The sequence below is a fragment of the Lichenostomus cassidix genome, chromosome 9 (assembly GCF_008360975.1).
Source record: "Lichenostomus cassidix isolate B80296 chromosome 9, HeHo_3.0, whole genome shotgun sequence".
Lineage (NCBI taxonomy): Eukaryota > Metazoa > Chordata > Aves > Passeriformes > Meliphagidae > Lichenostomus > Lichenostomus cassidix.
This window is the reverse complement of record NC_139490.1, coordinates 6,860,480-6,874,959: the sequence shown is the minus strand read 5'-3', so window position 1 is coordinate 6,874,959 and position 14,480 is coordinate 6,860,480. Positions and strand designations below refer to the sequence as shown.

The 14,480-nt window shown below is 42.6% G+C and overlaps 1 protein-coding gene across 1 annotated transcript; it reads right to left on the bottom strand.

The window, feature by feature from the left end:
• Positions 1-74: 74 nt before the first annotated feature.
• TTC14 (tetratricopeptide repeat domain 14) lies at positions 75-9,248 on the bottom strand. Its single transcript, XM_085069105.1, has 12 exons — positions 9,041-9,248; positions 8,841-8,962; positions 8,410-8,609; positions 7,960-8,044; positions 7,741-7,870; positions 6,986-7,138; positions 6,241-6,312; positions 5,060-5,179; positions 4,855-4,977; positions 4,032-4,149; positions 1,976-2,085; positions 75-1,530 (listed from the first exon to the last, which is right to left on the bottom strand). Exons 1-12 carry the CDS (start codon positions 9,196-9,198, stop codon positions 552-554), a joined length of 2,370 nt encoding a protein of 789 aa, XP_084925231.1. The 5' UTR covers positions 9,199-9,248; the 3' UTR covers positions 75-551.
• Positions 9,249-14,480: the final 5,232 nt, after the last annotated feature.

Below are 14,480 nucleotides of genomic sequence, written 5' to 3'. Positions count from 1 at the left end.
CATGGAACAGGCAGCATGTAGTGCACCAGTACGAAACATCCCAGCAGCATTCACAAAAATTCAGACACAAAAAATTAAGAAAAATTAAGAAAATTTAATGATCAAATGGGCTATATACATTGATGGCACGTGACTTCATTCAGTTATCCCTTTTCTAAAGCTGGAAGTTTAAGTTTGATAGAAAAAATATCAACAGTCAGTAGTACCCCAGGGACAAGAAAAACCAACCCCATCTGTTGTTAAAGGGTGTATTTGATGTGAGTCACAGCTAACTCCACCCAGGGGTATCAAAGGGTTTCAGCCCATCAGACAGAATATTGTACAGGAACACCTCAAATTAAGACCACAGGAAACTTATATTTTAAATAATAACTGATGTTTTGTGTAAGATATTCTTCCATCTCTTTCCAAATGATCTTTTAGAATTCTCTGACATTCTGAAATACAGAAAAAATTCTGCCTTTCTCTCACTTTGTGTGTATTTTGTCACAAGATACTAAGTTAAAAGTTCACATAACTACACTCAGCCAAACAGTGTATTCTCAAGTACTTCACTGTTTCTTCTGCTTACTTCCTTTTTCCCTCTCAAACTCAGCTATCTGATTAAATATGTTAACTAAGTTCTGGGGCAGGTTTCTTTTAACACCACTTTCTGCTTGTTCTGTACCATTTAAAGACGTTTCTTCATCTGGTTCCTTTGTTTTATCAGTCTCTTCATAACTTCTTTTTCTATTCTTAGACTCACTTTCATTTTTATGCTGCCTGTCACTATCATAACCTTTGTCACCTTCATGTGAGCAGCTGCTAGAATATGACCTGTACTTCCCCCCCGACCTGCCAGAATAGTCAGACCCTGGAGACATGTAATACCTGTCTTGACCTGAGCCATGTCTCTTAAACTGCTCTCTTCTCCACTCTCCATCCCTTTCAAATCTCCTGTAATAATGCATCCTGGGTTTATAATCTGACTTATGATACGAACCTGAAGAACCCCTCCAACTGGAGAAAAATCTCTCTGGTTTACCATATTTTTCAGTTTTGCTATGACTTGGCTGATTTCTGGAGCTACTGAAAGAATCTCTTGAATCTTCAGACCTACCTCCAAAAGTGTCTTCATCATCACCTGAAGTCCTCGAAAAAGAACAGTATCTGTCTTTTTCTTTTACCTCCATTTTTGGACACGCTACGCTGTCCTGCCTTTCCAGCAGCTTTTCCACTTCAGAACTTCGGTTAAGAAAGGAAGCAGAGGTATCAGCTGGAGGGGAATAGCACTCCTCTTTCCTATTCTGATCTTTATAATGGGAAGAAGCTCTAGATGAGCTCTTTTTGGAGCTGCGAGCAGACTCAGATCTATGCCGATGCTTTTTCCTACGTTTCTTGTGATCAGAGGAAGAGGAGGAAGAGGAAACTGATACATCTGATGATGAATCGCTTGATGATGATGATGATGAGGAGGAGGAGGAAGATGAGGAAGAGGAGGAAGAAGATGAGGAGGAGGAGGAAGTCGATACTCTCCTTTTCTTCTTCAACCTAAAAAAAATAATTAACCTGTGAGATAATCTCCAGTATCAGGCAAAAACTACATGTAGAAAGCAAATCTGTTCACCCCAGTTTGGACTGTAAGGTGGGAACAGAAACTGAGCCTGACCTGGCAAGACAATTTCAAATGTCATTTCTTGACCAAAGAACTAAGATTAAATACACTGAACATTGTGCTATAAAAGACAACTTTCCCAATTGCACATGGCACTGCACTTTGCAAATATATCACATTGCAACGTATTCCTTAAACAATTTCTCTTCCACACACCTCTATTAAAGGTTATATGCACTAAAGGGCACTATCCACAAAAGCATTCTGAAGGAAAAGCAGCTTACCCAGGGAGAAGTTCTCCCCAGCTCATTGTTGAGATGAATTGCTCAGTCTCATCTGCATTTATTGCCACATAACCAGTACACTGAATGTAACAGTTACCTTTTTTCTTCTTTTAAGAGCTTACGCAATTTTTCTGCACTTGTTTCTATTTTCTTTGCTTTCTGTCTCTCTTCTTTGGCAGCTTGTTTCTCCCTCATTTCCAAAGATTTCTTTTTTGAACCCAAGCATCATAAAAAAGATTACATTAGTAGTGTTAACATGGGTATTTTCCCCCCATTCAACCCCATTCAAATATATACACCAGGAATGTTTTACCAGGATTCCCAGACCAAAAATGAATATTGTTCAGGAATTTGGTATTGGCCATTGTGACAGTCAGATTTATATTTAAGGACCATATTGCAGTTTTTATTCCATTAAAAAATATATTTGACCAGTCATTGCAGTGGTACCCATGATCCAGCACACCAGGAAGCAAGAAGCCCCAAAGTTATAGATTGAATATACAAAAAATCCCCAATATTACCAACATGTAGAAAAACAAGTAAAAAAATCCCAAACCAGAACAGAGAGGAGAGTTTGAGGGGAAGTGTCATCATTATTGTGGTTTACAGGAAAAACATGGCAGAACCCAGTTGAAGATGAATTCAAGTTGGCCAAGTTTGAATACAAACCATTTTGTACCAATTTCACAGAGCAGTTTGATGCATAGTTTACGTAAGGAATCATGTTCCAGGGGTTTGGTGGTGATGAGCAGCACCAGACGTCGGACACAGCAACAACAGTTCCGATCAGAGGAAAATGCATTGGAGAAAAACACATAATCAGTATTACAGGAAAACACACAGCAGAGTTGTTTCAGCCATTCTACACAGTAGGGACAGTATCAGACTTATGTACTAAGTTACAGGTAAATGCAGGAGAGTTTCTAAGCAGATAAATAATCCTTCAACTACTTAAGTTCATAAGAGATCAGACTTCTGCCACCTACAGCCCTACTGAGTAGCTCTATTCAGATTGAGCAGTAAGTCTGATTATAGTTTTCAAAACTTAGCAACTGTCTTAACAGCTATAATAAACCCTTCACTGCAGCCAAGGCCATGCATAGCAACAAACAACAGCTATTGTGTTCCTTATCTGCTGCGTCAATGGCTATAAGAAAATGTCAAAGGAATAAAATTTATCTCCTACTTGCTGAGAATATTCTTCATAATTTTAACTGACACCACTTCTAAAGCAGCCAAATGCATGTAGTGCTCAAGTAACATACACCTCTTTATCTATGGATTAGTTCAGTTTTATCAAGATTGTCCTATCTCCTCTTCCCCCTTGTTTCCACACATTCTGTCAGCATTATGGCTACACCAACTGAAGAACTGCTGACTAAGGCCATCTACCCCAGCCTGTGTACATCCTCACATGCACAACCACAGAACAACACAAGCCTGTTCCTCAGTGCTCTATTTTACCCTTTGACCCACTCTGGAAGACAACAAAAGCAAAGGAGGTAAATAAAAAGGAAAAGATGACAACTCAGATTAGCAGACAGACGCAGCAGGCTCACCTGGGAAACATGCTGCGTGCAAGGGAAGAGAGAAAAAAACCACCAGACAGCAGAGGAGAAAGCTGAGATATTCAAACTGTCTGCCCGCCCACCCTCCACCTCCTGCTGTTCTCCTGTCAATTACCTCTTAATTTCCCTCTCATGTGCTCTCCCTGTGCATCAGCTTTGCCTGGCCTTACTCTGTCTTTCTGTAATTACCCCGACGACCAAGTGTCTGGCCAGAGCTATGGTAACAACGTTTATTTGGTTGTATAAGCGTGTTACATTTTGCACATTTGTATTCACAGAATGCTCTAAATTAACCCTATTAATAACACTGTGTGATGGGAGAGTCTTATCCCTGCTTTGCTCTTTCCATGTCTCCACTGTCTGGCATTTCTTTACTATTCCAAAACAGTGGAGGCACCAAGAGGTACCTTTCTTCTGGTAGGTACAGCCATAATGCTCACTAGAAAAGATCAACTGTGGAGTAGGGAAGCAGAGAATAAGACAAACCATCAATTTAACCCCTCCCTATTAAGATTTAATATGATTTTTGATGTTCACTTATTGTCATTGAGAGCATCAAATGAAAAGAAAGTAAAGAATCACCTGCATGTGCTTATGGAGTTTTGTTAAGGCCTCTTCTGCTTCCTGAAAAGTCTCATCCAAGCTTAAGGCTTTTTTATAGTAACTTTCAGCATTTAGTAATTTCTCTTCCTCTTCCAATCTAAAATTAAAGTGATAATTCATATACAGTTAGGACACAGATTTTGACACCTTTATTTTAGGGCTTTCTTATTTGCAAGTATTTCTCATTCACACTATGACACTACTACTGCATCCCTCTGAGGCCCCCTCTCTCATCTCAGCCCTCCCCAATAACAACTCAAAACAGTATTTCTGACCTTATCATCTCCTAATCCTGACCTATAACACTATTCTTTGAAATGTCACTTCCACTTTAAAAAACATTGTCTCTCTCTCTCGTTAACACAGAGCTTTAAAAAAACCTATTCCTTGAATATACAAAATTAAAATTTTGCATTAGAGTGGTTCACTGATATTTCAGCAGAGTAACAGAATGTCATTTTACAAAACATAAAAAAACCCCAAACCTCAACCTTTTGGATTATATTCAAACAATTTGCAGGACTTTACACAAGCCTGGTATCCTACCAGTGAAAGGGTATCAAGGATTAAAAAGGATATTGAGGATTAAATCTCAAATATTTTGCCAGGATTTTAACTGGGACAGAGGACAAAGTGTAAACCAATTACACAAGGAGGGATATTTACAAAGACTTTGTTTTTTTCTTTAAACACATCGCTAGGAAGGAAAGATGCTATTCTGTGTCCTCACAAGAATGGTATTAAAAAAAATCTTATGAGGAAAGCTGTTAGCACCAACCAAACCTACAACCCCAACACTTACTGCCCGCCTCTTTCCACAAGGGTCTGACACAGGTATTTCCTTGCATTTCTGTGGGTAGGACAATTTTCTAAAGCGATTTCAAAATCCCCTATGGCTTTGTTCAGACTTCCTTTTGTTGCATACCTGGAACAACAGAAAGTTTCACGTCAAACAATGATGTTTCTCTTTCACAAAGTGGAAAAAACAGTAAAACAAACAGACTTACAGAGCTCCACGTGCTACCAAAGCTTCAACATTTTGTGGATCAATTTCCAAAGCTTTGTTGTACTCATTCATGGCTTCCACGTGGCGTCCAACCTTAAAATAATCCACCCCTGCCTTCACACTGGAGAAAACATATTTAGAAAATAGTATGTACAGTTAGTCTATGCAGATTGCTCTGTTACTCACAATTATGATTCCAAACCAGGGGCAGCTAATAGAACCTAACCTTGTTATTGTGTGCTTCACACAGGCATTTCAATTAAGGTGCTATTGATCTAATTCCACAAAAATGTATTGTTCTTAATCCAAAATCTTAAGGCACTCAAGAGCATTTCTGCAGACAGTGCTACTATATTACATTGTTTGTCACTTACAAAATGATAGTTTAAGCAATTTTCTGCACAAAACTATGAGTGACCTACCACCATTAACCTTGAACAGGCTTAATTATATCCAAAGCTAAAAATCCCCATTAAAGCGATGACACAAGGTGACACAGGCATATGTTACACACTGAAACCAGCTCATCTCAAATGAATATCCTAAGGCTTTACATATCATATTACCCAAACATTTCTTGCATATTTTCCAAGAGATTAAGGTATTGGAGGAGAATTGATACAAGCTTATTTTCAGAAGAATTCATTACAGACTTTTTTTTAAATTAAAATTTAATTTAACATTATAAGCAATCTTTTCTGCAGTTAATCGAAGTTGCAAATACACTGCATAATGTAAAAGCAACAGCACCTATCCAGGGCTGCTGTTCCAGAAGCAGCCAGGAAAATACATTCAACTTTCCAAAGACAGTAAGTGCACTTGTTACATCTACCGTCTGAGGCTTAAATTACTTGACAAGTATGAGGTCATTCAACACTCAATTATAAAACAGAAAATTCTGTACTTCGTGTTATCACAAATCTTGCTCTCATCTCTAGAATGGGTCAGGATATTATAAAAATTTTAATAAGTTCCCCCTTAAACCTGACACACATTTTGGAACTGAATCTCAGGACTTTATCACATACCCACCTGGCTGATAGGTTTACTTTCAATAGGATCCTGGTTACATCACTACACAATGCAGTGGAAAAACTGTTTCAATGTTTATTTTCTTTCAAGAAGTTTATCTTGTAACTCAATCTAACTTAACAACAAGCTCTGACAAGAAGTATCACATACCATTTCAAGGCCCAAGATGCAGACTGCTTTTTCCTCAAGGCAGGGGCAAAATCTTCCTCACTGAAATTTTTACTTTAAGGAACAAACAAACAAAACCATCAAGTTGGCTTTCTGAATCTACAAAGTTAAGCTTACAGTAGTGCAGTTGGAATAAGATGAAATATATTTGTCCATGCCTTAGTGTTCTCCCTCATTCAGGACTGTTCTTTCATATTTCTGAAACCAGTTTTTCCCAAACCATTCTAGAAGTGCTGAATTGAACCAGTACAACTATAGTGCATTGAGCAAAAACATACCAAGTCCACACCTGCTTTGGGCCTAATATGCATAGGGCTCACAACATCAATCACTGTATATATTTGACCCTGTTTTATAAAAGTGGTCAAACCTATTACTAAAATCAACATTGTGAATAAACACCTGTCAGAAAATATTAAAATCTAAACATCCTGCACTTCAATCCACAGATGTGACAAGAGCTACACAATAAATTCCTAAAGTGTCTGATACCAAACATGGTGTGTGGTAAGGTGTCTTGCTTATTCACAGCAATAGGATTTCAAATGCAAATTTCTTACTCTAGAGGAGCTTGCTTTTAAATATTTAAGGACATGTACGCTGCAGTCATGCAAGTCAAAATGTAAAAGGTTTAAGTGGTCTAGGACTCCCACTCACAAGTCTATTTCAATGGATTAGAATAATCTCCACAGAGCTACAGGAGAGGAACAATGTAAAAATCACTTACATTTGAAGACTTCTCAGCAAAGACGGTGGATTTGACTCACTTAGTCCCAGTTTTTCTGCTAAATATTCAACTAATGATGGATTAGCAAATCCTGGGGAACGATGCAAAACCTCTTCAAATGTCTCTCCTGTGTTGGCAACTTCCAGGCTTCGCCTTAAAAACAGCACCAATGTACACAAATGAGACCTCAGGCTCTATACCCTATTTTATCAAGATTATGTTTAGAATAAAAATACCTGTATGATATCTGTATCACTGCTCATAAACTGTTCTCCCCTACAGGTATGTATTTTCCTGCTATTTACCTACCCTTATATCCTTTATCCCAAGTGAGCTTTTGAAACCTATTTTGGCACCTACCCTTGCATCCCCAGGACATACAAAAACATTACAAATATTACAGAGATAGCTGTGTCCCCCTGTCTTCTAATGGGAATTTTAAAATGCTAATAATTCACATTCCAGCCTCCCAAGGTTTTGGGGTTTTTTTATTTGTCTGTTAACACTGTCCTAAAGCAACAGATATATCACTCTGCCTTTTGCTCTCCTTACGTTTTGGGAAAGAAGCTAAAAAGCCAACCACACCTAAATATCCAGACACGAGTATGTTAAAGAGATGAACAACAAGGAGGCTGTGATCATCCAATTAAATCAGAAACCCCCCTGACGAGTTTCAGGAACAGCCAGCCTGTCAGAGATGCTCTTCAGACACCCTGACTGCACCCAGCAAGAGCAGCCAAACAGCCCATCCGTACTTATAATGCAGTGGGAAGTCATCAGAGGTGATCACACCCAGTTTTGTACTGGAAAGGTTGGGTGGAAGAGCTGAGCTGTAAAGCGACACCGCAAGCTTCTCGTGGTAACGGTCGACATCCTTGAGTGCAGCTGCAGAAATAATGAAGGGCAGGATAAAGTTACAGAAATGTCCCAAACACAAGACAAACCAATTCCTGACAACTACTGCAGCTACTCACCTCGAATAAGGTCTCCAGTTTGATAATAAGACAGAGGATCTCCATGGTTGCTTTGAGGAGGCACATCCCTCACAGGACACAGGGCCTGCAACAGAGCAGAGCAGGAACATCATAAAGGAAGCCAAAAGGTTGGGGTTTTCTTCCTCCCCAAGATGAAGCCAAAAAAGATTATTTTAAGCTTAAAGCACATCAGAAGTGTGATACTTAAAATATGGCTTGGTTCAAGTGAAAATTCATGCATCCACAAATGATGAATTTTTCAACCCAATCGTGTGGTCACAGCAAGACGTGCTCACTGGCTGAGCAAAGTGTCACAAGCTGCCCACAAAGCCACACACCACCCATCACCCCAAAGCTCAGTTTCACCTTTGCACATTCCACTCCATTAAGAGATGCAAGAGGCAACGAACACATTTCAAAAATGAATTATCGACCAAAGCTGTATCTTACAGTGATTTCCAAATCTGCAATTTCCCGTATGACACCACTTCCCAGACAAATCAACACCATGAAAAAGCCAAATTCACGGATAGAGGTGATCCTCCCAATCACGATATCGCCACGCTCGATGTCACGGAAGAACAACTCTCTCCTCTCCTCCCTGGGCACCTCCATGAACCTCTCCAGGGGTGGCATGACAGCATAACACTCTGCAACAAGGGCACAGCAAATTACACACGGCCAAGCTACGCCCTGAGAGCACAAAATATTTGGCGACAGCGAAACACGTGAAAACATGATATATCTGTGCAAACAGAAAGCTTGTGCACCGCCTATAAAAGTCAATAGGAAAAATTTTAAGCCTGTTTTTGAAGATACCGCTAATTCAAGTGCTGTCCTTACACATTCAGAGTGACCGCCCCCCAGACCACCTCACACACCCTCATTCTCCTCGATCGTGTCCTCGATGGGCCCGTTGGGTTTCCACGAGTGCGCGAAGAGCAGATCCGCCTTCTTGGCGATGAAGCGCTTTATCTCGGTGTCGATGCTCGCCCTCTCTTTCCTGGGGGAAGGAGAACGCGGTGAGTCGCGCCCCGCGGCCCCTCACGGCCCGCCCGGCCGCTGCCCCGGCGCCCCTCACCAGGCGGCCGGCGGGGCCCCGCGGGGCGGCTCCGGGGCGGCCCCGGGCGGCGGCAGCAGCCCGCGGAAGTCGGGGTTGTCGTGCTGCTCGGCGCGGAGCAGCGACAGCAGCGCGGGGCCATGGTAGCTCAGCGCCTGCCGGAGCAGCTCCCGATCCATCCCGGCGCCAGCGCCGCCGCCTCGCCCGGAACGGGAACCGCCGCTCGGGCAACGGCGACAGGGCGGGACCGGGCTGAGCAGCGCCCCCCGGTGGGCGGGAGGACCGCGCTGAGCAGCGGCTGCGCTGCCCGCCCTGTTGGCCGGCCCTTCTCCAGCTGGTAAACAGAGAGTAATTAGAGAGAGAGTAATTAAAGCACACGGCGCAAATCACACCGATCTTCCCCACGGGAATCCTGCCCGGCTGGGCAGCGGCGGCCCGTGAGGGCAGAACTCGCGGCGGCGCTGCCGGGAGAGGGCGCTGCGCCCCCGCAGGGCTCGGCGCGGTGCGCGCAGAGCGGGGCAGTGACGGGCCGGAGCGTCCCTCAGCCGGGCCCGATAGGGGAGACAGCCGCGCACCGCCGCGTTCATCTGGAGCTGCCCGCAGTGCCTTTGCTTCCGAGGGAGCGACCGGGAATAGCCCGGGCTGCTCACGGTCGGGGCTCGGCCGAGTTACGGCAGTCGAGCGCAGAGAGGGGCAGCGGAGCTGGGGATGGGTGTGGAGCACGATTCCCGTGAGGAGAGGCTGAGGGAGCTGGGGACTCAGCCTGGAGAACAGGAGGCTCAGGGGGGACTTCTCCCACTCTCTACAACTCCCTGACAGGACGGTGCAGCCAGGCGGGGTCAGGCTCTGCTCCCCGGGAACCAGCGACAGGACAGAGGAAAGTGCCTCAAGCTGCACCAGGGGAGGTTTAAATTGCGAGATTGGGAAGAATTTCTTCACAGAAGGGGTGATTAGACATTGGAATGGGCTGCCCGGGGAGGTGATGGAGTCAGCGTTCCTGGAGGTGTTTATGGAAAGGCTGGACGTGGCACTTGGTTCCATTAATTGACAAGATGGTGCTGGGCCACAGGTTGGACTGGACTATCTCAGAAACCTTTTCCAACCGAATGGGTTCCTAATTCTGTGAATAAAGCAGAGAGCCAGCACAGCAGCACGGGGCTGAGGCTCAGCTCTGCGGTGTTCCTAACACGATTCCTTGCTCTGTCCGCGGACAGGCTCCCCTCGGCACTTCCCACAGGTGACACAGTGTGCAGACAGGGATGTTCTGGCTTTACTGAAATAGGGAGAAAGGGCAATTCCATCGGGAGAAGGCGATGGCTGAATGCACAGCCAAGCTGTGCCACAGGCTCGGCCGTCCTGCTCCTCAGCGCTAACTTTAGATGCTAAAAAGACACTTCACTCAGGAGGCTCTTCATGCTAATCACCTCTCCAGCTAATGGAGAAAGGTGCTTAAAACCAGCTGGAAATAATCCAAGTCTATTAGAAAGATCACAGTTTTTCAGCTCCCAGGAATAATTTGTCCCTGGCATCGCATTTGATAATTAATTTTAAAAGGGGGGGTGGGTGGGGGAGAAAACCCACTGCAAACAGCGTAATGTCACTTCTCCCCTCAGTACAATGCTGAAGAAAAAATAGCAATCTGGCTGTCAGCAGATCAGGGACATGGACTCCTCTAGGAAGCAGCATGACTGAGAGGGCAAGGATCATATCAAAGACTCTGGTCTCAGAAGCTCAGTTCAAAGCCAGCAGGGATATCACTGGTGTAGCAGACTTGGGGAAGACACTGGAAGGGCAAATTTATATTTTGGTTTCATTTCACGTCCCCCTGTTTTAATATAGCGGAAGATAAAGGAGGCACAACACTTATTATGTACCAAACAGCTGCCAGGATTTTGATTTAAAGTCTTCCTGATCTGTATGAGACCAGGTGTGCTCTTAGATTGCTGCTTACCATGGTGGGAAAACACCAGATGGAAATTTCTAGACATTAAGACTGATTAGACACGGGCTGACATGGGAAGGTTAATGCACCTGCACAGACCTGGTGCAGATAGGAGCCTTTTCTGGATGAATCACATGGCAAGTGCAGTGTCCTGAGCCGTGTGGCACAACTGCAAATAGCGGTAGTTTTATTTGAGGAAATGGTATTTTGAGTAAGAGTTAATTGGTGTTGCTTAGCAAATACAAGAGCTAGCAATAAAAAAAAAAAAAGTTGTTTGAAGCATGAACTCTGCTTGTGTAAGCATTTCTCCAGTCTCACATGCAGATACATACACACGATGTACAAGATTTTAGGCATTATGAGTAAAGACTTCCAATGTGTTACAATTTCTGGGCTTAAAACATCAGCAAAAAACACTGTGAATGCAGAACTGCCTAATAGCAACAGATTCTTCTTACAGACATTTTCTTCTTTGTATAGAATCAATTGCAGTTTAGGAAATTCAGTAATTTATAACACATTAATACACTGAAGGTAGATTAGTTGCCCCTGAACATGAGGGCTAACTTCATCTTTAACGTGATCCATTCTTAAACTGGGCCAAATACATCTTGAAATTATCTTAATCAAGCAAACTGAAAATACCTCAAATAATTCCATCTTCAGAAAGAGCTTTGCCAGAGCAGAGTATTTGAGCATGAATTTGTAATTTTTGTTCCTATTTTTTACGTTATAGTAAGGAACTGAGAAGCATCATAAGACTGTGACATATTGTACATTGTTCCACCTCACCCAGGGCACACACAAGCTTTTGCATCCTTTTCTCTCACAAGATTCTTCCTGGATATTCACTGTGATTTTAAAAATATCTCTGCATCTTTTCAGTGGTGGAAGTTTTCTGCTTTTCCTTTCATTCTTTGCTTGCTTTACTTCACTTACCCAACAGGAAATGCTTTTGATAAAAGGATGTAGGAGCCACCACAGTTCAGGCAGGCATAATGATAAATGGAACAGTATGGAATAAACTCAGGGCTATATATAGTGCTCAGGAGATGCCAGGCCTGAGGAGGGGCATGCTCCATATGCTGCTAATCCTCTGTTCCATTGATTTAGGAGCTGCCTGGATGAGTAGTGCCTGATCCCATCTGCTAACTAAACGAAGAGGTGGGCAGGAGTGTCCTGATTCTGCAGGAGAAAACGATCTAAGTCAACATCTCACCCTGCTGGGGGAGGAACACTCCAGATACTTTGAAAGCAGACATGTCTGAGCACACTCGATGTAGATCTCCTGACAGTTCAGGTCAGTGCATGCTCAAAGGCAACTCATAAAATCCATCCTTACAGCCTGAAACTCCCAAAATAAAAAGATGATGAATTTACACCGAACCAGCTTTGAACCCAGGGTCAAATTTGCAGTGATATTGCCCCTGAACAACCCAAACACTGATAGGCATGATAGAACTTCAAAGTGGGTATATGAAAGAGTAAGCAGATTTTCATCCAAATCCAGTGAGCACAGCTTGAATGCAACAAGGTCAAGCTGCTTCTCAAATGTTTCCAAGCATCCAATATCACCAGTGAAGCTTACAAGAAAATCTCATGGAGGGAAAGGATTTTGTGCCCAGAGCCACATTTTATCACTGAGAAAAAGATTAGATTCCCCAAGATCATACATTTCAAAGTATTATTTCCTGCAAAGTTTGGGCAGATTTGAAGATAAATTTTAGCCTGTTGCAAATGGGAGTGAAATATTCAACTGAATATGTCCTTTGGGCTAAGAAAGAGGAAGCTAATAGTAGTAATGAGAATGAGCAAGAAGAGTTGTACTTCCAGCTGTGTTAGACTTATGGAAAATACTGCCAAAAGCAGTCCTGCTGCCTAGACTTGCTAATTTATGAAGCAGCAAAGAGACTGTCCAATATCCAACATATTATTTTAGCTCAAGACTGATGAAGGGACCTTCAGCACAGAATAACTGCTAGCCAGTTAATAGCCCTGCTGTGAAGAAAACATGATGTCTGCAGTCATAATCACCAAATATGAAGGAGGAAGTGTGAAGACAACCCCAAACTCAGTGATGGAGCAACCCAAGCCATGCCCATTCAAGCATTTCCCTTTGTAACAAGTTCATTGTTCAGCTCAGCTTTGGCATGGTCTGTAAGGGAGTATGGTTTCAGTGATGTAGACTTACCTGGAGTGTGCTCAGCACCTGTTTTTGGTGTCAAGGACCTTTGCACTTCTCAGATTTCTAGAAACACAGACAAAGAATAGTAAGTTGCATGTTATAAATATGCAAAGACAGACTGTGGAAACTGCCTGGGCTCTGAATCAACAGTCAGACATTGCTGGAGTACAATGGGAATAATGGTCAAGAAATGTCAGTGGAGACCCCCCTATGAGTCCTGTGGATTTCTGCCAGGCTGCAGGCAGTGGCACTGCTGAGCTTTTGTACACTGTGAGTTCAGCTTGTGCACCCAGTGCAGCGTTTTTTACCTGCAGAGTAGCGGCAAGTGCTTAAAGGTTTCAGGTGAAACTGAAAAGGAAGCTGGAGGAAACATTATCCTTGACATTTTTTTTTACCCTAAATATGAAGACCAGGCTGTGGTGAATGAGGGTTTGCTTATTTGGCAGGAACCCCAGTCGGGCAGCTTAGCAGCAATCCTGACACTGACAATATGTACACACCCACCTGTACAGCTTGCAGTGCATCTAGAAATCCTGCTTGCAGAGCAAATTCCCCTGATACATGAGGGCTCAGCAGCAGGTATGCTGAGCAGACAGGTTTTGGTGAGGTTTTCATGGATTTTCCAGCCTCTAACACTCCACAGACAGGCAGTATCTCCTGCTTTATAGCAAGGCAGAGTCATCCTGGTTTTCAAGTTTTAGAATGATTGCACCTTAAAGCAGCATCACAACTTTCCTTTCAGCAGAGTAGATTGCTCCTTATAGCTCAAAATTACATTTCCAGGGTGTAGCAAAACACAGTGTGAATTTTTGACTTCAAGGCTGCAAGCACTGCATGGAGATCTTTAAGCATGCAACTACTCTGCGTTATTAAGTCTCTTATTTGTAGTAAAGCACTATTCAAGTTTTAATTATAGAATACTTTTTCCAGAAATTTTCATCTTTATAACGGTCATAGCACACATATGAACATTCAAAAGTTGTTCAAAGAAGTCTCTAAAAGTATTTTGAAGATCTAAACCAGTTGGAGTTTTTCTATTCCTGGTAAAACAACCTACTCATTTATGCATCTCATGGTCAGTTGCTCCACCATTCTAACATTTAATGCAACATGTGCAATAAATACTGCTTAAAAAGCAATGTACAAAAATCAGTTGTTTTCTCAATTGCTTGCAATGAACCAGGCATGTAACCATTGTCACAAAGCAATTAGCAGCCTCCTCATTTCTTTTAAATTTGTGACTATTTAAACTGCACTAAAACTAAAAAGTTGAAACTGCTCTAATTAACTTGTGAAGAGCTAAACAGTTGGCAAAGCAGATTCACAATACTGAT